The sequence below is a fragment of the Budorcas taxicolor genome, chromosome 17 (assembly GCF_023091745.1).
Source record: "Budorcas taxicolor isolate Tak-1 chromosome 17, Takin1.1, whole genome shotgun sequence".
NCBI classification, from domain to species: Eukaryota; Metazoa; Chordata; class Mammalia; order Artiodactyla; family Bovidae; genus Budorcas; species Budorcas taxicolor.
Genome location: NC_068926.1, coordinates 50,815,824 through 50,837,581, shown reverse-complemented (window position 1 = coordinate 50,837,581; position 21,758 = coordinate 50,815,824). Strand labels below are relative to the sequence as shown.

The 21,758-nt window shown below is 51.1% G+C and overlaps 1 protein-coding gene across 1 annotated transcript in view; it reads left to right on the top strand.

Moving 5' to 3' along the window:
• The window catches only part of AACS (acetoacetyl-CoA synthetase), a 53,429-nt gene extending 36,243 nt beyond the window's left edge, over nt 1–17,186 (top strand). The window contains exons 11-18 of the mRNA XM_052654389.1: nt 3,966–4,030; nt 4,155–4,277; nt 6,198–6,311; nt 6,996–7,121; nt 9,798–9,867; nt 10,430–10,488; nt 11,275–11,477; nt 15,980–17,186. Of these exons, the coding sequence (XP_052510349.1) occupies nt 3,966–4,030; nt 4,155–4,277; nt 6,198–6,311; nt 6,996–7,121; nt 9,798–9,867; nt 10,430–10,488; nt 11,275–11,477; nt 15,980–16,117 (898 nt within the window). The 3' untranslated portion in view covers nt 16,118–17,186. The remainder of the gene's footprint in view (nt 1–3,965; nt 4,031–4,154; nt 4,278–6,197; nt 6,312–6,995; nt 7,122–9,797; nt 9,868–10,429; nt 10,489–11,274; nt 11,478–15,979) is intronic.
• Nucleotides 17,187–21,758: the final 4,572 nt, after the last annotated feature.

The following is a 21,758-nucleotide window of genomic DNA, read 5'->3' as shown; positions in this document are numbered from 1 at the left end:
GGACTCAGCAGTGTGCCCAGATCCCCTGCTGCCAGCGCTGCAGGTGGGCATCTCCGCCTCTCTGTAGTCCTGTTAACAGAGTGACAGGCGGGTATCCTGACGACAGGGGCAGAGCAAGCTGAAGTGGAACATTAGGGGAAGGGCAAAGCGGCCCCATTTATCCCCCAACCCCCTCCCCATCGTCATTGCTAGAAACTGTCAGAAGACCCTGTTTCATTAGCACTTTGTTGGCTGATGAATTAATCATCACCGGCTGATGCATTCTCGCGGCTGTGGTTGGTGGTCACTGTTGGCCTGATGGTCGTGTTTCCAGGAATGAGAACACGGCTGGCAGAGCTCCTGGGGCCCGGAAGTCAGCCACACTCTGAAACGGTCTAATTACTTTACATTTGAGTCTGCTTGCGCTGGGGAAACAGAATGAGCCACAAATGTTCTTAAGTCCTTGGCCATTAATATTTTAAATATAACTTTGGCCTGGGTAATATTTAAATTCTGACATTTGGCTCACGACATGAGCAAGGAAGGTTATTTCCTAATGAGATTGTTTCCAGCAAAAGGTTAATCAAATCCCTGGGAACTTAGGCGACTTGAAGATTTTCGCCCTTAATACCTGTAAGCCGGGTGCAGGTGGAGGCATTTCTGAAGTGTGTGTGTGGGTTACAGGAAGAGATTGGAGGGACAAATTACCTCCACAGGGCTTAGAGCTGATGAAGTTGAAGCTGAAGGACCCCAGGAGACCCAGCTTTGAGTGTGAGTAAGTGTATGTTTGTGTGCACGTGTGGATGAGGGAATGTGTATATGTGCAGAAGTGTGAGCATATATGTGTTTAAGTGTATGCAAGTGTGTGTATATCTGTGCAAGTGTGAGCATATATGCACTTGAGTGTAAAAGTATGTATATGTGCACAAGCATGAGTCTCATGCGCTTGAGTGTGAAACTATGCGTGTATGTGCACAAGTGTGCCCCTGTATGCACTTGAGTGTGAAAGTGTATATGTGCACAAGTGTGAACATACATGCACTTGAGTGTGACAGTGTGAGTGTGAGCATGCATGTCCATGAATGAGTGTATGTGTGCATCTGTGTGCAGGTATGCATGTACGTGCCTGTGTATATGCATGTATGTGTACACATATGCCTAGGTAAGTGGGAGTTGTAGAGCACACACGTCTGTAAGCGAGTGTATATGTGCTGGCATGTGATCGTGTGCAGGTGTGTACATGCGAGTGTGCATGTGTTCACAGCCCTGTGGACTGTTAGTAAGCACGTGCCGGGCCTCTGCCTTCCATCCTGGTTTGATCTGTGCGCTGGACACTGGCTGAGCTGTGGTCTTGGTGGTCCTCCGGGCCCCTCTGACCTGACCTTTCTCCTGGCTGGGAGGGCTGACTTGCTGGGTTCAGTGAGACAGGTGCCACCTGGCAACCTGTGAGGGGTGCGTGAAGGACACCCCAGTGCTCCGGCTGCCTACGTGGGCGAGAGGGGAGGAAATAATGTCCATACATTTAGAGACAAAATCTTTGTTGATTATCATCATGGCAGCTCACAGGCTTACTAACACGTTTCATAACTGAGCAATCATGTTGTAGATGTGAACAAGACTTTTAAAGGACGGATTGTCCTCTTTGGGGTGTTTCTAGGCTCCCTGAATCTAGCCCAGGGAACATTCTGATTGGAGTTAGGGTAGAATTCTGAAGTCTTTGTCCAGGTTTTTAACTGAGCAGCCAGTTCATGTTTAGGACTGGGAGACCTATGTTCCAGGCTGAGGGAACAGCAAGTGCCAAGACCCTGAGGGCAGAAAGAAGGGACCAAGATGGGGGTGTTGGGGAGGCTGGAAGGAGGCCCTTGTGGCCTGGATATGGGAGGCAGGGCAGGAGGTGATGCACCAAGATGAGGGGTGGTGAGAGGTGATGAGAGGTGAGGGCGGGAGTCTGAGCCCCCAGGGCTTCCCGGGCTGTACCTGCAGGGTGGGTTTTTTCTGAGTGAAACGAGACACCACTGGAGTACTTGAGTTGAGGGAGCTACATGATCCCCACAAAAACCATGGAGTTGAGGGCACCTGAGAGGAGACAAGGCTCAGGCTGGCGAGACCTTGTCTGCATATGGCTCCTTGCAGGGCTCTGAGGTTTGGATCCTGACCCTGCGAGCTGGGAGCTGCCTTGTTTCTTGTGGAGTGATTCCCAGCTTTACTAGCTAAAAATACAGTGTTGAGCACCCACATAAGGGTGCTTGCGCTTTGTGAACTCTGTTTTTTAAGCTATCTTATGCAAGCCCTGGAGACAGATGGGGAGGCCTCGCTGCTTCTTCAGACAAGCAGGCCTGTGGGCCGGCCCCGGGGACGCTGTCTCAGTCTCTACACATAACCAGGGTCACGGTTTGCAGGGACTCCTGTGAATTAAACACCCTTCAGGACCACAGAGGGCCCTCGGTTTTTGGGCAGGGGGCAGATGGGTGATGAGCTGAAATCTATGTGTGGTTGGTGATTGGAGATCTCTGTACGTGTGGCTGGAGGTGGTCCCTGGTCTTCTGTTAAAATACAGATATTCCTGAAATAGCTGAGACCTTAATCCTCAGAGGTGATCTAGAATTAGTCACACTATCTGAGTTTATGAAATTAGCTGGGGTGGGGGCCTGGGGACAGGCTTGAGTATGTTTCCTGCTCCCCACAACCTCACAGCTTCCAAATTAACCATCATTAGGGCACAGCAACCCAGGAGGCATCTGAGGTTTCAGTGGTGGCAGGGTGTCCCCGAGAAGTGAAGAGAATAAGGGAGAGGAAGCGTGAAAGACAGTAGCTTTGAGACCCTCCTCACCCCCTCCCGCCCCCATGGATTCTGCACCTCCCAGCCCAGTGAGTCCTGAGTCACCCAGCGTTCTGTGTGTCTCTACCTCTGAACATGGAACAGAGCATGGCTGTCTCCTTGGGATGAATCTTGCCAGCCAGGTGTAAAGGGATAGGTTTTACTGCCCAGAGAGGAGAGGCGAGACCTGGATTTTTTTTTTTTTTTTTGCCACACTGCATGGCATGTAGGATCTTAGTTCCCCTACCAGGGATCGAACCCTTGCCCCCTGTACTGGAAGTGTGGAGTCTTATGGACTCTCAGGGAAGTCCTGGGACCTGGATTTTATGGCCTCCTTTGGCCCCCAGGAGAAAACATCCTTTACCTAGGAAGCTAGAGCTTTCATGTTGAGGGCTGCCTTGCTGGAAGGAAGCAGAACATTAAATAACAGTCTCTCCTTGAAAACACAATACTTACACTCGCACAATGTGTCATTCTCAGCGAAGAATAAAGGACTGTAGAATTGAAATGTTCAAAAAGAAGGGGAGCAGTTTTGTAAGTTTCATACAAATGTGAGCTGATTTAAGGAAAGAAGATGGGTCAGCAATTCCAAGCATGGCACCTCTTCTAACAAAAGCTCCTGCAGCCCTCTCCACTTCCCTGGAAGATGGTCTTGTGAGCTCAGAATTTGAGGGGCTTTGATTCTGTGACCTTTGATCTCTGAAAGAGATCATCCTACACTTAGGAAGATAGGGATTTTTTTATTTTTCAGGGCCTTGCAGCACACAGGCTTCTCTAGTTGTGGAGTGCAGGCTTAGTTGCCCTGCAGCACGTGGGGTCTGTTTCCTGACTGGGGATTGAACTCTTGTCCCCTGCGCTGGAAGGCAGATTCTTAACCACTAGACCAGCAGGGACGTGTCCCCAAAGATAGTGGGTTTATGTACAAACAGTTGTTTTAAGTAGAGCCAAAGGTTAATGAGAGCCTGAGTGCTTTGTCACTGCTGGCCCCAGAGTAACACAGGTTTTGTGACTTGCTTTCAACTAAATATTAAGTATAAGTTTAGCCCAGAAAAATGATGTGTCTTGGATTTTGCAGCCTTGTTCTAAATGAGTCACCAATAGGAGAAAACTTTGGTTACCTGCAGTATGAAAGAGCATTGACGGGTTTCTGGTGTTTTCTTTCCGTCAGCATCACCATCCTTGGAACGGGTGCTAAGTGGCTGTCTGTGCTTGAGGAGAAAGACATGAGGCCAGGTAAGCATGTCTCCCTGCGCATCCGTCCCTGGAAATGAAATCAGATCCTCTGTGTTACCCGTTTCCTGCAAGCCAGCACAGGGCATCGGATTTGGCTCTAATCTCCCGATGCTTCTGGCTCTAGTGGAAACCCACAGTCTGCAGACACTGCACACGATCCTGTCCACTGGCTCCCCGCTGAAAGCCCAGAGCTACGACTACGTCTACAGGTGCATCAAGAGCAGCGTCCTGCTGGGCTCCATCTCAGGTACAACCCCATCTTGCGCCTGTGCCATAGAGAGGGTTCTGGAAGGATCAGAGACTTGGGGCCCAGGCTTGGCCGCTCAGTGTGCTTACCCTCTGACCCAGCAAGCCCACCAGCTTGAATCTATCGGGATAAACAGTCAGCAGGGTGTGCTCAGTTGATGTTGCTGATTCTCAATAGTTATGTTCCAGGGAGAAGCTGCAGACATGGAATTAGCAGTTGCTGAACCTTTGCCAGAGTGGGAAACATACACACGCACCTCACATCGGTTGTAACCTTAGATCCTAAACGACTGATTCTGCTGCTGCTGCTGCTAAGTCGCTTCAGTCGTGTCCGACTCTGTGCGACCCCGTAGATGGCCTCCTACCAGGCTCCTCTGTCCCTGGGATTCTCCAGGCAAGAACACTGGAGTGGGTTGCCATTTCTTTCTCCAATGCATGAAGGTGAAAAGTGAAGGTGAAGTCGCTGAGTCGTGTCCGACTCTTAGTGACCTCATGGACTGCAGCCTACCAGGCTCCTCCGTCCATGGGATTTTCCAGGCATGGAAAATCTACTGATTCTGGTAGAGCCTATTTTCTTTACAAAAGAGAAAATGATGTTCGGGCGTGCTGAGTGACTGACCCACAACCACCTGCTAGCAAAGGTACAGAGTAGGATTTTAAAAAAAGCAAAAATTTATTAATTTGGCTGTGCTGGGTGTTAGTTGCAGCATATGCAGGGTCTAGTTCCCTGGCCTGGGATCGAACCTGGGGCCCTTGCACTGGGAGTGCAGAGTCGTAGCCACTGAATCACTAGGGAAATCCCAGTGTGGGATTCAGACCTGGTTCTGTTGTCCCAGAGCCAGAGTTTCCCCACCATCCCCATCCCATCCCCTGGTCCTCCCCAGATCCTGCCTGGTGGGCAGGGGTGTGGTGGTCATGTGGGCACAGGGTTGTCTTCCCAGGCCAGCCCAGCCCATCTCAGGGCAGCACGCCTGTTAGGATCTCAGTCGGTCCTCCCACCCCTGTCCAGTGAACCCAGCTCTGATCCTGAAGCAGAGGAAGCAACACTTCTGCTCATGCCCTTGTGCTTCCATGGGGCCCCGGGGGCTGGTCCAACCTTGCTGGTCACTGCAGTGAACGCAGTTCTCTGTTTTTGTGAGAAGCTTCAGCCAGTGTCTGGATGGTTGAGTCTAGGAAGGGAGAGTCAGGGGCTCCTTTGGTGACCCCTGCTCACACCCTCCCCGCTTTCCTCCCTGGGCTGCTATCTGCCTCCACCGTGCACCTGGGTGGGCCGCTTGCATATCTCTGCCCTCAGGACATCCCGCCCTGAAATCACGTGGGGCCCTGCCCTCCCCAGGTGCCCTCCCTAGGGGACAGTTGTCAAGGGGGTGGTTGTCCAGGTCTAGGGGTTAATGCCATTCCCTCCTGATGGCATCTGGAGTCTGACTCCCTTTCAAGCTCCTTCCTGAAATCAGAGTGTTTCCCATCCGGCACATTGTCTCTCACATGAGACTCGCCCTCCTGGGACCACAGGCTTTCTGCTTCTCGGGTGATTAAGTGAACGTGAACCACAGCAAAGAGCCTTTGCACAGGACCCATCTCCCGCGGCAGTGCCTGCGGGCGGATCTAACAGGCCACACTTCAATCTTCCACGAACCTCAGTCTCGGATTTCAGTGTGACCATGGGAGGTCGTTCACTGGTTTCTCCTCCAGCAGGAAGTCCTGGTCAAAAATAGATAAATAAATAAACCACCCAGACTCAGGAGGTTTGTGCCAGTTTCTGAATAACCGCCCTGTTCTTTCCCTGAAAAGACGCTCGACTGTCTGGAGACAGAGTTGGAGAGGTTGTCCTGCAGGGTCTTTTCTCCTGGAGGGTTCACCAATGAAAAACCCGAGCAGTTGGTCTCGGTCTTGTAAATCCTGGATCTCCTTTTGCTGGCAGGTGGCACCGACATCGTCTCCTGCTTCATGGGCCAGAATCCATCCATTCCTGTGTACAAAGGGGAGATTCAGGCTCGGAACCTGGGCATGGCTGTGGAGGCATGGAATGAGCAAGGTGACGGCCCCAAACCCTTTCTGTCTTTGTGACGAGGCATGAGTGGTCACCCGGGTGCACTTGGATGTATAGCCTTGCTGGGGGACAGTTCTCCAAAACTGCCCCCTCTGAGGATCTACCCCTCCCCACCAACACTTGCAGACTGCTGGCCTCCAAGCCTGGTTTAACCCCCACCGGCTCCGTATCTGCCTTCAGCCTGAAGCAGAGGAAAAGGTGTTGGTTTGGAGCATAGACGGAGGGCCATGTGCTTGGCACGCAAGGCGGGCATCTGAATGTTGGAAACACTGCTGAGGCTGCCCCACCAATGGCCTCACATCCTATCCTTGATGAGGACACGGGGTCAGATGCAGGCACAAGGGGCAGTGTGCCACCATCCATGCAGAGTTTAGAAACACACAAAATGATGTTATTCAGATGCATGTGGATGTAGTAAAAGTATTAATACATGCAAGGGAATAATACAGTGTTCCAGTCGAGAGAGAGATTGGGGAGAGTTGTGTGGGGAGGGATTAGCATGGCTTTCGGTGATGTCGGAGGGATGGGCAGGGGGCTGGGACCAGCTCTGTAGCTTTGGGTGTGTCTGAAATACTGCATAATAGCTTGTAGTTTTAAAAAAGGAGAGAGAGAGCGCCGAGGTGTGGCCGTGGTGTGTGCTCAGTGTACCTGTTGCCCCTCCCCGACCAGGAAAGGCTGTGTGGGGTGAGAGTGGTGAGCTGGTGTGCACCAAGCCGCTCCCCTGCCAGCCCACGCACTTCTGGAATGACGAGAATGGCAGCAAGTACCGGAAGGCCTATTTCTCCAAGTTCCCAGGTGGGTCGAAGATGCAGGCGGAGCCGCCCAGGTTCCCGCCTGGGCTGGGCCTTCGGGGTCTAATTCTGGATGTAACCTCCCCCTGCCAGCCCCCTCTCCCTGCTGAAACCTGGTGAGGCTGCTCCTGGCTCCTTCTGCCAGAGGGGTGATGATGAATTTTTGATCAGTATCTTGTCACTTTCATCTTGAAGCTATCATACAAAACTCTGATCTGGGTTTAGTGTGCTCTTAACAGCCTCCGTGCCTACAGCCGCTTGGCCTTGAGCCCGGCACCTGGAAGCTGGCATGAGCCGCTTGTTTGCCTGTGTAGGGACGGGGCTGAGGGGGGTGGGGCAGTGGTCGCTGCTTGCTTACCCAGACTTGTGTGCCTATTCAGGGAGAGATGCCTGTGCAATAGGTATCTGGCTGGGGTCTCCGCTGTCTCACACCCCGTCATCCAGTCCTTATGGAGGTAATGGGAGAAGAGAGCTTTTGCCGTGGGATAATTAATTTCAGGCCCGTCACTCACTCAGGCTGCCCTCTTCGTTTATCTTTGGAGCAGTGCCCTGCCCCTGAGCTGGGAAGTCTCTTTATTTAAAGCTCTGATCCCTGCCTCCTCCTTATTTCATAAGCAACCTTGAGTTATTGCTGCTATATAATTCATAATTTAGCAAGCCTTCTGCTCTGGAGTTATTTATACCAAGTACTTGCTCTCTTCAGTGTCTAGAAAGGTAATTCGATTTTGTATAAACCACATGTGGAGAATCAGAAAGTGGCAGGTGACTGTCAGGGGTAGAATGTGCCACCGATCCCTCTTATTTCTCTGCTCAGCCTTGTGTGTCCCCATGTAACGTCCCATCTGAAAGCCATTGTACCCAGCATAGCACCTCCCATGTGGCCTGGTCCTTATTGGATGCCTGCTGCGTTTAAGCCCCACCTCGGATCCTGCCAGGGTGTAGCTGTTGTGACATACTAAGGCAGAATAGAGAGGGAGGGGGAGGGAGAGACATGTTCCTCAAATGATCCTGAAGAGTCAAGGCTCCTGTCTAAGGGAAGGATTAGAACCTCAGCTTGAAGACTCATCTAAGAAATGACATCTCTTCATCTTCTGCTCAGCACACTGTTCCTTGAAAACTGTTTTTGCTGTCACTTTTTGTTACGTATACAAGGGTTTACGTGATAGATGTCTCTTCAGGATTAATTTCATAAAAAGCCTTTTTTTTTTTTTTCATTTGGCCATGCCACATGGTTTGTGGGATCTTAGTTCCCTGACCAGAGATGGAACCTGTTCCCCTTCCAGTGGAAGCACAGAGTTTTAACCACTGGGCAGCCAGGAAAGTCCCAGAAAAATCTTTATTTTTGAAGTGCTGATATTCCATCTTGGAGAAAATGAAGACTCTGTGACTTGTGATATTTCCATTTTTGCCTTGGCTGCCAGGAAGCTCAGAGCTGCCATCATTGATTTGTTGGAGCTGTCCTCTCACCCCTGTGCAGTTTCCGATTCTTTCAATCATCCCATTGTACAGTTGGTTTGATAGGTAGCTTCCTCAAATACTTTTTGGAAATAGGCGGGATATATGAATAAATATGAAGAAATAAGGGCAGATAAGATAATGAGATCTGAAGCTACTGGTCATGGTCAGGACGGACATAGGTTGAACTTAAGTCATTTCATCCAGTCTTGGGCTGATTGGGTTAGTGCTTAAGAGTCAGAAACTGTCCTAAGAATTGGGAAGGACGAGGTGGTGTCCATGAAGGCTCTGAGCCAGTTTTTTCTGCTGTTTTCTCTGTGGATCACAGGAACTCTGGGGCTTATTTCAGGAGGCCAGGCTGCTGCTTGTAAGTTGTGCAGAGCCAGTGGGGCCACGCTGTCAGATACACCTGGAGCGCCTCCTCTATTTGTGGGGCCGATCCTGGGCTGGCTGTGTTAGCCCAAGGAGGGAGGCCTCTTCCTGGCCGTTCCCACGTGAGGCTTGGCTTCTCTTTGACCAGCCCCCTTGGGTCTGTTCTTTTGCTGTGCCCAGGACGAGGGGCTCTCCTTGAACATCACCAGCCCAGGGCCCAGGTGTACGCTGCCGGCCACACGGGGACGGCTCAGGGCACACGGTGTCAGTGTCCCCCTATTCCTCTTCCGCCCTCCGTGCACCCTGGGCTTTCCTGCTAGTTAAATCTCTGTCCACGTGGCTGGTGCCTTAGTTCAGGCTTCCATCACTGGGACTGGTAGAGTAGCCTCCCGCCCAGTCCTGCTGCTTCTCTTTATTCTGTTCCGAGATGGGCCCTGACTCCTCCAGACCTGCTCCGTCAGCCGCCCCAGGCTACCCTCTCTTCCTACGTTGGGGCATGTACTTTCCCACCCTCTTCTCAGGGGCCCCCTTGACGCTTCATTGACCTGCTCAGCGTGCCCTTCGCATCCTCACTGCTGGCGTTGCTCTCAGCCCGTCAGTTTCTCGCTGGTGCCTGCAGGAGGGCCGTTTCTCACTCACCGCTGCATCTCAGAACTGGCTGTAGGGTGGACCCTACTAGGAGGCATGCCTTTGGGGGTGAGAACTGTTAGTTCAGTTCTGCCCCCAGCCCCATATCACACCTGTTTCTGGGCCTCGGCTCTGTCTGTTAATAAGAGTTACATTTCTGTCATATGTACCTCAGGCGTCTGTCCACGCCTCCCTCAAGGTGACCACCCCCTGTGCCTCCCCACAGGTGTCTGGGCGCATGGTGACTACTGCAGGATAAATCCCAAGACTGGGGGAATCGTCATGCTGGGCCGAAGGTGAGGGGTCTGCACACCTGGCTTCTATCCCCTGCAGACCACCTAGGGGGTGGGGGGTGGTGGTGCTTCCTGCATCCTGGGCTCCACTGGCTCAGTCTGGGAGTGGGCTGACTGTACCCCATCTGGGCCCTTCCTGTGTCAGCTCCCCGAGGGCGGGTCTGGCCTGATCTGCATTTCTGAGCCCCAAAATGGTGGACTGAGGGGCTTTGCAGGGTGGGGGCGAGGGCTTTGGGAGATGTAAAGCCTGCATTTGTCTACAGTAGCTGTGGCCCTTCCCAGAGTGGCAGTGTGGAGGTGCTGGGGCGTCCGCACCTGGGAGAGGGGCACTTGTACAGGTGGGAAGGGCAGGAGGTGGCAGATGCTCCCACACAAGGGGACCCCTTGATGTCTAGCTTTGAGTTTAGAGAGAGAAAGGTTGGTCAGGATCAGAAGCTGCGGAGGCAGCCGGCAAGGACTGGGTGGGCGTGGTGGTGTTGTGGGAAGGGGCTGACTGTCCTCCAGCCCCCACAATTGGCCTCACTCAGGAGCCACCGTGTGTTCACGACCTCGTCTTTCTTTGCAGTGACGGCACGCTCAACCCCAATGGAGTGCGATTCGGCAGCTCGGAAATCTATAACATTGGTGAGCATTTTCCTTTCTCCTGGAATAATTCTCAGGTCATCCAGGAGGGAAGGAAGGAGGGTCCTAGTAGGGAGCCTGCTCTCCAAAGATCCCACCTTTTGGCATAAGTGGCCCATTTGCCTCCGCTTGTGAGAGTAGACGTGTATGAGCTTGTCCTTCTTCCTAGAACATGCCTCGTCCCACACTGCCTGTAGCTTGTAAAGCAAGACGGGCTTCTTAAGGTCCCATGGCCCGGCCCCATTCCATTACATCTCAGCCTCATGGTGAGCTCTGTGGGGTCGGTCATTTGTGTCTACTCTTTTATGGCTGAAGAAAGATGCACAGAGAGGTTGTATGGTTGTTGAAGGTCACACAGCACAATTCGCCACCAGATAAAGACAGTGCACAATAGAGGTACCCGTGGGCCTTCAAATGCCCCCACCAAAGCCACGGAATCATCCCCCCTCCCTTGGGGATGTCAGAGCCCCAAGGTCACGTCAGGGCTGTGCAGCCAGGATGGAATCTCGATCCCTGTGATTCCAGCCTTTCTTCCAGTGCTGGAGTCCCCACCAAGGTGCTTACTTCCTTTTCTTTTTAAATTTGTAATTTAAGAAGTAAGCGTGCACGGCTCCCTGTAAGACGTCAGCCCTTCCAGCATGAGCTGTGGCTCTCTGCTGGTGATGGGTGTCCTTCCACCTGTTCCCCAGAAGCTCTTCCCCAGGGTGGGGGCTGGAGGAAGCGACGGCAGGCCCCATCAAGGTGGGATGGTGTGAGAGCAAGGCCCTGTCCCTCGCCCTGTCTCCGCAGTGGAAGCCTTCGAGGAGGTACTGGACAGCCTGTGTGTTCCCCAGTACAACAAGAATGGGGAGGAGAGGGTGATCCTCTTCTTGAAGATGGCTTCTGGCCACACCTTCCGGCCTGACCTGGTGAAGCGGATCTGTGAGGCCATCCGCCTCGGCCTGTCTGCCCGGCATGTGCCCAGCCTCATTCTGGAGACACAGGGCATCCCGGTAGGGCCCCCCAAGTGCCTCCCTGCTTCTGGAGCAGTCAGCTAGACGCTTGCTCATGTTTTATATATAGTTGTTTCATGTTGCCTGGCAACCCCGTCCCCATCCTTTTTTCTTTTCTGCCATCCCTCTCTCTTTTTTTTAACCCCTCGTAAATTGCATGTAAGGCAACTTGTGCTAAACACTGGTTTTCAGAGGGTAAGCAGGCCCAGCCCAGCCTGACCAACTGGTTTTTCCCCAGTGTGGTTTTAGTGTGTTCTCAAATTATTAATGCAAAAATTAATTTTAACTTTTTAAAGAGCCGCAAGGGTGCTGTTGCTCTTGCCTTTTAATTTTTAGTTCTGGCCTGCAGAAAGAAGATTTGAATCTATTTAGAGGCACATCTCCAGAAAGCGGCCCTCCTCCCGTGCCTTGTACTCTGTTTAGGCTCTCAGTGGGGGAGGAGATCAGATCACAGCTTTAACTTGCCTGGCTTACAAAACCAATGCCCCTGTCAGCATAGAGAGGAGACTGCCCTGTGTATGCACACACACCTGTATGCATGGGTGCACACACAGCGCATCAAGTGTACAGGTGAGCCAAGCTTGTACTCTTCATGGGTGTTCATGGGTGTGGGGGATGGGAGCAGGTCCCCTGGGTCCCCAGGGGATGGAGAGTCTTCACGTTAGGAGTAGGGATGTGCTTGTTTGTTTGTGGGTGCTCAGTTGTGTCCAGCCTTGTGAGACCACATGGATTGTAGCCCACCAGGCTCCTCTGTCCATGGGATTGTCCTGGCAAGAATACTGGAGTGGGTTGCCATTTCCTCCTCAAGGGGATCCTGCGTCTCCTGCATTGTAGGTAAATGGTTTACCCACTGAACCATCCAGTGGGGATGTGAGGTACAGTTAGAACCAGGGCTTTTTATACCATCCACACATTTATTCTCCACTTTGGTTTTGTGTAGGAAGGGCCCTGTGACCTGGAAGTTCTCTGGTTCTCTCAGTGGGTGAGGGCCCTGTGACCTGGAAGTTCTCTGGTTCTCTCAGTGGGTGACTCTTTTCTCTCCTTAATATTTATTTTTATTACTTATTTATTTGGCTGCACCAGGTCTTAGTTGCAGCATGTAGGATCTAAATCCTTGACCAGAGATCAAACCCAGGCCCCCTGCATTGGAAGCATGGAGCCTTAGCTACTGGACCACCAGGAAAGTCCCTCAGTGGGTGACTCTTGGTGACACAGTGGGGACAGTGGTTCTCAGGGAGAGAAGAGACTTCTTTTTTCCTTTTTTTGGTTGCACCTTACATCATGTGGGATCTTAATTCTCCAGCTAGGGATCAGATCCCCACCCACTGCAACCTTGCATTGGAAGCACAGAGTCCTAACCACTGGACCGGCCAGGAAATGAGAAGGGACTTCTTGAGTCAGTGTCACTGACTTTCCCTGGTGAGGGTCTCAGGTATCCCTTCAGTGGATCAGGTTTTGTCTGCATCCGAAACACTTTGGGGAACTAGACTATGATCGTCCCCTTGGCCTTTATTTTGTTGAGAACGAATCTGTCTCCTTTACTGTCAGAATGGTGAATTCCCAGTCTGTATCTGCTCATGCAGCCTTTAACTGTGTGGATCACAACAAACTGTGGAAAATTCTTGAAGAGATGGGAATACCAGACCACCTGACCTGCCTCCTGAGAAATCTGTATGCACGTCAAGAAGCAAGTTAGAACTGGACATGGAACAACAGACTGGTTCCAGATTGGGAAAGGAGTACGTCAAGGCTGTATATTGTCACTCTGCTTATTTATATGCAGAGTACATCATGTGAAATGCCAGGCTGGAAGAAGCACAAGCTGGAATCAAGATGGTAGGGAGAAATATTAATAACCTCAGATACGCAGATGACACCACCAGTATGGCAGAAAACGAAGAACTAAAGAGCGTCTTGATGAACGTGAAAGAGGAGAGTGGAAAAGTTGGCTTAAAGCTCAACATTCAGAAAACGAAGATCATGACATCTGGCCCCATCCCTTCATGGCAAATAGATGGGGAAATAATGAAAACAGTGAGAGACTTTATTTTGGGGGGGGCTCCAAAATCACTGCAGATGGTGACTGCAGCCATGAAATTAAAAGACACTGGCTCTTTGGAAGAAAAACTATGAGCAACCTAGACAGCATATTAAAAAGCAGAGACATTATTACTTTGCCAACAAAGGTCTGTCTAGTCAAAGCTACGGTTTTTCCAGTAGTCATGTATGGATGTGAGAGTTGGACTGTAAAGAAAGCTGAGCCCTGAAGAATTGATGCTTTTGAACTGTGGTATTGGAGAAGATCTTGAGAGTCCCTTGGACTGCAAGGAGATCCAACCAGTCCATCCTAAAGGAAGTCAGTCCTGAATATTCATTGGAAGGACTGATGCTGAAGCTGAAACTCCAATACTTTGGCCACCTGATGCTTAGAACTGACTCATTTGAAAAGACTCTGATGCTGGGAAAGATTGAAGACAGGAGGAGAAGGGGACGACAGAGGATGAGATGGTTGGATGGCATCACCGACTCGATGGACATGAGTTTGAGTAAACTCCAGGAGTTGGTGATGGACAGGGAGGCCTGGCGTGCTGTAGTTCATGGGGTCGCAAAGAGTCGGACACAACTGAGCAATTGGACTGAACTGAACTGATCTGCTCATGAGACTAGTGGAGCGATTTATTGGAAATGGAGGAAGACCCCAGCCTATTTTTCCATCCTCAGCCAGACTCTTGTCCACTTACTCTCAGGCACCTAGCTCAGCTCTCTCCTCCTCTGTCTTCCTGTGGGGTCATGACTCCTGGCCTATGAGGTCATGTCTAGGGTCCCTGGAGATTTTACAGGCACCCTCACATTCTCAGATCCCCTCAGTCTGAACTAACGAAGCACTTAGGAGAAGATTCACCCTGTGTCGCCGGGCCGGTGTAGAGCGTCTTGCTGGGCCATGGCGCTTGGGGCTGGCCATGGCCAAGGTCCCAGCTGGGGATCTGGTCTCACCTAGGGGAATGTAAGTGGGCATCTGAAGACCTATCTGGCTGGAAGGCCCGGTGGCCACAACTGCCCTGGCCCCAGCAGGTCTTCATCCCTGGTAACGGCTGATGTACTGGCCTATCCTGACTGGAGGCTCTGACTTACCTCCTGGGTGGGGGAGAGGAGGGGTTCCATCAGGAGCTGGGGAAACTTCTGCTTCCCCTCAACCTTTCTCACCAGGAAGCAGAAGCAGAATTTCTTCTAAAACAACACCTTGTTTATTTTGTCAGCCGATGGAAGATGTAAGTTGTTAGCTCCCATGAGCCATTATTGGGGCTTTAGTGCTTAGAGCACAGAAACTGCATGAGACGTTTGCATTTCTGGGCGAGAGGGACTGACGGCACCCCAGTGACAGAGAGTCCCTCGTAAGCCTGCACTCAGATCCGTAATTAGTTCACACGTTGACAGAGGTTTTCAGTGAATAAATTTTAATTACATCTCAGGTTAAAAAGAAGAAAAAGTGCCAGTGCAGGGAGAGATCAGAGCACTGGCAGTGTTATTAAAGAACCGTATTTGTTTGAGAATTTTCCTGGCCCCTAAACATGCCAGCATGGCTGCCAAACGCCCATTGGAGTTAAAGATGAAACACACGTGCTATGAATTTCAGAGGGAGCTTTGAACATTTAGAGATCCAATTATAGGAAAAGCAGGGTCCCATTCATTCAGATGACGGTTCTGGGGGAAGATGGGCTGGAAGTTTCGAGAGGCTCTTGGATGACGCTCACTTTTTAGTGATTGGCGATGGAATCACAGGAAGCCAGTCCAGTCCTGGAATAAGCTAGCCTTTCTATTATAAAACAGTATAAGAAAGTAAATATAAATAAGCAGTGTAATAGTGAGTCACACCCAAGAGCCGTGTGCGGGTTAACTCACAGACTTGGGGTGGGTGCTGTGGTCCCATTTTACATTTGAGGAGATAAACTTGGGTTAAGGAACTTGCCCGCAGTCACCCACTGAGAAAGACTTGCTCTCAGAGTCCCAGGTCATGGTCTTTTTGGCTTGGATGTACCCAGATATCAGAGCTAAGGAATTTTTTTTTCCTTTTGGGTTTTCTTTTTTTTTTTTCCTTTAAGATTTTTTGATGTGAAGCATTTTAAAGTCTTTATTGAATTTGTTACAGTATTGCTTCTATTTGATGTTTTGCTCTTTTGGGGGCCCGAGGCATGTGGGATCCTAGCTCCCTGACTAGGGATTGAACCCACACACCTTGCATTGGAAGGTGAAGTCAACCACTGGACCACCAAGGATGTTCTGGGATTTTTTTTTTTTTAATATTTATTTTTAATGATTGATTTATTCAGCTGTGTTGGGTCTTAGTTACGGTATGTGGGATCTAGTTCCCTGACCAGGGATCAAACCTGGGTCCCCTGCATTGGAAGTGCAGAGTCTTAGCCACTGGACTGCCACGGAAGTCCCTCCTCTTTGGGTCTAAACAGTCTTTCTGTTTGCTCCCCCTGCCTACCCCCCACTGGCAGTACACCCTCAACGGCAAGAAGGTGGAAGTGGCCGTGAAACATATCATCGCTGGGAAGACAGTGGAGCACCGAGGGGCCTTCTCGAATCCTGAGACCCTGGATTTGTACCGGGGCATCCCTCAGCTGCAGGACTTTTGAGCCGAGCTGGCCAGCATGTCCCTCAGCCACACGCGCCTGTACTGTCATTTTTGTACATTCAAGAAATTACTTAGAAACCTACGGCTCTTTGGAAAGGGGTTCAAGCCAAGTCCGTAGGCCCAGGGAAGAACCATTCTCTGTCCTGCAGGTTCATTTGGTGGGTTCCCGAGTCTTCCACGCAGCATTGCGGTATCCTGACCTTCAGTGATCTGGAGGGTGTGTGTTTTTGCATACTTGCAGGGATGAGCTGGGGTCACCTGTGTGTGCACCATTACAGCTGATGCCCGGTCCCCTGTCCAGGGCCGGTGGGCATCCTGTGTCAGCTCAGCTCTGGGGATCACAGCTTGCAGCCTTATGCTGTGGTCCATTTTGATCTCTTTCTCCCCTTTATCTTCTCCCAGCTCTGGCTGCCATCCTTCAGGGCCCGTCTGGCTACTGTGGTGTGTTGCCCATCATGGGACTTGTCCCAGGGGGACTTTACAGCATCTCACAGCAGACCGTCAGCACCTGGGCTGACCGCTGTCCCGTCTGTGTGTCACAGATGGAATCCGGGCAGCTCCTGGGGCAGCCGTGTGTTACCCCAGCCCTGGCACCCCTCAGCAGACAGAGCGAGCTCCAGTTGCCTTTAGAGAATGACTGGGTTTCATGTTTTAATAGGATCTCTTTATTTCGTGGATTTTTGAGTGGTTTAAAATTTTTTTAATGTTAATTAAGTGTGTGGTATGTGGGTGTTTGAAGGTGTGGGTAATGTCCACCCCATGAGGGGTGTCACTCAGGAATGTGGGCAAGCCCCAGGTGGTGGGTCACCCAGGTCCTGCCAAGGCAGAGCTGCTGGGCTTCGAGGGACATGGCTTCGCTGCACAGCCCCGCCCAAGGGCCCAGGACCCGCACACCAGCAGCCAGATGTACTTTTGAATGTACCTGTCAGTTTTGTCGTCATAATGTTCATTTTTGTATTTTTTAAAACTGAGCACAGTGGAAAACTTTCTTGAACCCTTTTTTGTCTTGTGGATTATAAAAACGGCAGATTGCTACGAGGCATTTAATGCAATAAACATATATGTATATACGCACACACAGGCATGCTCGTGCGTTCTCTGCAGCGGGTGCTGGATCTGAGGGTGTCAAGCTGGTGTTGATGGGCCAGCAAGATGTTTGGTCCAGATGGTGGGAGTGTGTCCTGGGCCCCTGGTATGTAGCAGACCTGCCTGGTGATCAAATAGCCCCAGAGCCCTTCACAACATGAGGTCACACCCCAGAGGGGAGGACGTGCTCACCCTGGACTCTGCTGGAGCTCAGAGCCGCCGGGGTTCTGGTTGGCACTCCTTCACCATTGCAAGACCACACGTGTGTCCCTTGGATGGTGTTTGGCTCTGTGTCATAGCATCCAGGTCGGGCCCAGCAGGGCTTAGTTTTCTCAAGTCATGGGAAGTTGAAAGCAGGCTGTTCTGAGTGGGTGTATGGGCTGAAGGGGCCCAGCTCCTCCATCTCCTGGACTCCACCGTCCTCCCATGGGGCTGCCCACCTCTAGCCTCCCATCTGTGTCCCAGGCAAGATAAGGACTGGGTGAGAGGCGAAAAGCCTGTCCCTTTTCAGCTTTTATCATCAAAACAATGGTTTTTCTGGAAACCCCGCCCAGTGCACACCTGCTTATGCCTCGGGGGCCAGAACTGGTCACAGGCTACCGCTTGCTTTGGGGGAGGGAGGTGTTGCACTGGGGAGGTGGGGTAGAGTCTGGAGAGGTTTTACGTGAGGCCTATTACATTTGTGTACAGATCTCTTTTTTTTTCAAGGCTTTTTTTTTTCTTTTGAGGTGGACCATTTTTAAACTATTAAACTTGTTACAATTTTGCTTCTGTTTTATGTTTTGGCTTTTTTGGCCACAAGGCATGTGGGATCTTAGCTCCCCGACCGGGGATCGAACCCACACCCCCTGCATGGGAGGCGAAGTCCCAACCATTGGACCACCAGGGAAATCCCTGTAGACCTCCTTTTATTGTAAGCTGTTTTATTGTGCTTCGAAGATACTGTTTTTTTTTTTTTTTTTTAACAGATTGAAGGTTTGTGACAACCCTGCATTAAGCAAATCTGTTGGTCCTGTTTGCTCACTTTGTGTCTCTGTGTCACGTTTTGGTAATTCTCCCAGTACTTCAGACCCTCCACCAGGAAAAGAGATGACAACTTGCTGAAGGCTCAGACAGCATTTTTTAGCCATAAGTATTTTTAAGTTAAGGTACATGGATTATTTTTTAGACATAATGCTGTCACACAGTTTAATAGACTACGGTATAGTGAAAACATAACCTTTGTTCGAGGGCTTCCCTGATGGTTCAGCCAGTAAAGAATCTGCCTGCAATGCAGAAGACATAGGAGACATGGGTTTGATCCCTGGGTCAGGAAGATCCCCTGGAGGAGGAAATAGCAACCCATTCCAGAATTCTTGCCTGGAGAATCCCACGGACAGAGGAGCCTCGTGGGCTATGGTCCACGGGATCACAAAGAGACACGACTGAGCATGCATCTTTATTCACGCTGGAAAATCAGAAGCTTCATGTGACTCACTTTATTGCAGTAGTCTGGACAGAACTGGCCATATCTCCCAAGAATGCCTGTTTCAGTTTCCTCTCGCTGTTGGAACAAATTACCACACACTTAAAATAGCACGAATTTATAGTTCTGGGGATCAGAAGGCAGGTCTCACTGGGCTGAAATGAGTGTCAGCAGGCGCTGTTTTTTCTGGAGGCACTAGGAGACGCCCTTGCCTTCCAGCTTCTGGAGGTGCCTGCCTCCTGGGTCGGGGGCTCCTCATCCTCAAAGCCTGCAGTGTAGGACACCCCTGCCACCCTCTTCCACTTCTGTAATGACACTGGGCTCACTTGAATAATCCATAATACTCCCCCTATTTTAACATCTACTGATTGTTGTTTAGTTGCTAAGTCGTGTCTGACTCTTTTTCAACCCTATGGACTGTAGCCTGCCAGGCTCCTCTGTCCATGGGATTTCCCAGGCAAGAAAATCGGAGCTGGTTTTCATTTCCTCCTCCAGGGAATCTTTTCAACCCAGGGGTCGAACCTGCCTCTCCTGCGTTGGCAGACAGATTCTTTACTACTGAGCCACCTGGGAACCCCAATATCTACTGATTAGCAAGCTTCATTCCAGCTGAAGCCTTCAACCCCTGCTGGCCATGTAACCTAATGTTTTCACAGGTTCTGGGGATTGGAATGTAGGCACCCTTTGCTGGGGGTGCTGGCTGGGGGAGGCAATTATTCTGCCTACCTGGTTTTGCAGACTCAGCGAGGATGCTGTGGGGGAGGAAATAGGGCAAGTGGTCATCAGGAAGGCAAACTGTGAGCCCTGAGTTGGGAGAGTGAGCAGTCGGGACCCCTGGTTGCTGACCACCCCCATATGACCGGTCTGCCGGCCTGCCAGCCTTCCTCCCAGGGCTCAGGGAAGGCCTGGGACACCTCAGCCCTCTCCTATGGCCCACTGCTTGGAACCCATTCACACTGACTGTGTTTGAGGAGTCATGAGAGCTTAATTGCCATGCCCTTTAGTTCTAGCAAGACGTCCCAGGCTGGCTGAGCCCACGCGTCCTTATTAATAAGCCATGCCGGACAGCTTCGTTAACGAGGAACAGATGGTCTGGAACAACGGCCACTCCGCCGCCTGCCGTGCTGGCTCTCCTGCGGAGTGCCTTGGCCTGAGCATCGCTCTTCAAAACCCCAGCTCCTGCCGGCCAGCTGCCCTGAGCCTTCCCTCCAGCTCCCAACACACGTGTCCCCGCAGCAGCTCCAAGGGAGCGTTAGGGCCTGCAGTGCAGCCTGGCAGGGCTGCCATGCTCTGCGCTCCTGGTCACCTCCCAAGAGTGACAGGAAAGAGGAGGGAAGGAGAAAATTGGCAAGCTGATTTCTGGAAAAGTCTTCCATCCACCCAGCAACCTATCCCTACCACCCCTGCCAGGTGAGCAAAAGGAACTGCCCTCCTCCCACCCCCCACACCACCCTGTCACCCCAAGCATCACTCGTGCACAGATCACAAGAATGCTTTGGTTCATGAAGCAAATAGATGTTGAACACACAGCCAGGGTGATGGGGAGCCTGTCGGATTTAGCCAGGAAGCCTGAACTGCGTTGATGAGCCAAGGTTCTTTCTGAGCCACAACTGCCACGGACATCAGCACAAACTTGTTCTAAACGCCTGCTGCCATCTTGTCCCCAGACCTTGAAGGCTGTCACAAGCGGAAAAGCAAAAGCCCGTTTAGATGTTATTTAAAACACATTATGAGCTAAGCACTGGCTCCTTGTCACAGCTGATCATCTTGGAGTGCGCTCTTGGCCGTCACAGCGGTAAGTGGATGGTCTCATAATTTCATTAGATGACTTCCAGGGGAGAAGCAGTTGTTAGTCAATTCATTATGCCCTGGAACAATTTCCAGGCTTCTTCATCTCAGGATGCCCTCCCTGTGCTTCCTCCTACTCTCTTTCCTTAACTTGAACTGTAAATCACAAGTCAAGCTGGGTTTGGAGAGAGGGAAAGGCACAGCTGGGACCCAGTTTTTCATTCTCTGGGTTTTGAGCTTGCTGGTCTCATCATTCATACTCACCACTTACCTGCTTAGTGTGGTCTCATTCTTTTTGGCATCCGCTTGCTTTTTTCAATCACAACTCAGGATTTTCCTGGCTACAAGTAACAGAAACTCCAATCGAAACTGGCTGAAGTGCAAAAAGGGTATTATTGGCTCACAGTTTTGAAACCTCAAGCGCTGGGACTAGCTTCAGGTATGGCTGGATCCAGGGGCTCCATGATGTCATCAGTGTCCTCTGCCTTCATATCAGCCCTACCTTCCTCTGTGTTAACCACATTCTCAGGTGGCTTCTCCTCTCACGGGAACAGATGAATACTTATAGCTCCAGGCTTATGTCCTCACAGGCCTGAGAGAGGAGAAACATTTTTTCCCCCCTATAGTAGTTCCAACCTGAATTCTTGTGTTGAAACTCGTTGGACTATTTGGAGCACATGCCCAAACCTGAGCCAATCACTGTGGCCAGAAGGAGAAAATATGCTGATTGGCTAAGCCTGGGTCACATGACTAGCCAGCAGGCGTGGAACTAGCTGCTCCTAGTAACTGGGACTGAGAGTGAGGGAGATGAGTCCTGAAGGAGCATGTGGCTTTCCTTTAAGAAGCAGAAGCAGCAGCAACCAGCCCTTCGGTTTCTTTTCATCTTTCCTCAGGGGCCAGTCCTTTCCTTCTTTCCTCCCTGCTTCCTTCTTTCTCTAGGAGAGTCTAACCTCCTGTGTCTCTCTCCCTGTTCCCGGAGTCCTCCTCTGCACCACAGAATTTCAGGTTGCTCAGAAAACAAGTTGGGTCCTGGTGACATAGGTTTCCAGATTAAGAAAATGGGAGTGTGGTGGGCAGACATGTACTCTTTTTCTATAACATAAATTCTGCAAAGTAAAACTCTGAAAGCTAATGTTTGTCCTTAAAGTTCTGGGAGATGCTGGATTGACATTTAAATGGCCCCCTCTGAGCCCTCTGCAGCCTGGGGGAGGTTGCAGCTATGTGGGCTGGTGGGCTTAGCCCTCCTGGGGGGCTGGCACACTGCCACTCTTCCTCCAGCCCTCACCTGGGGTCCCTGCTCCCC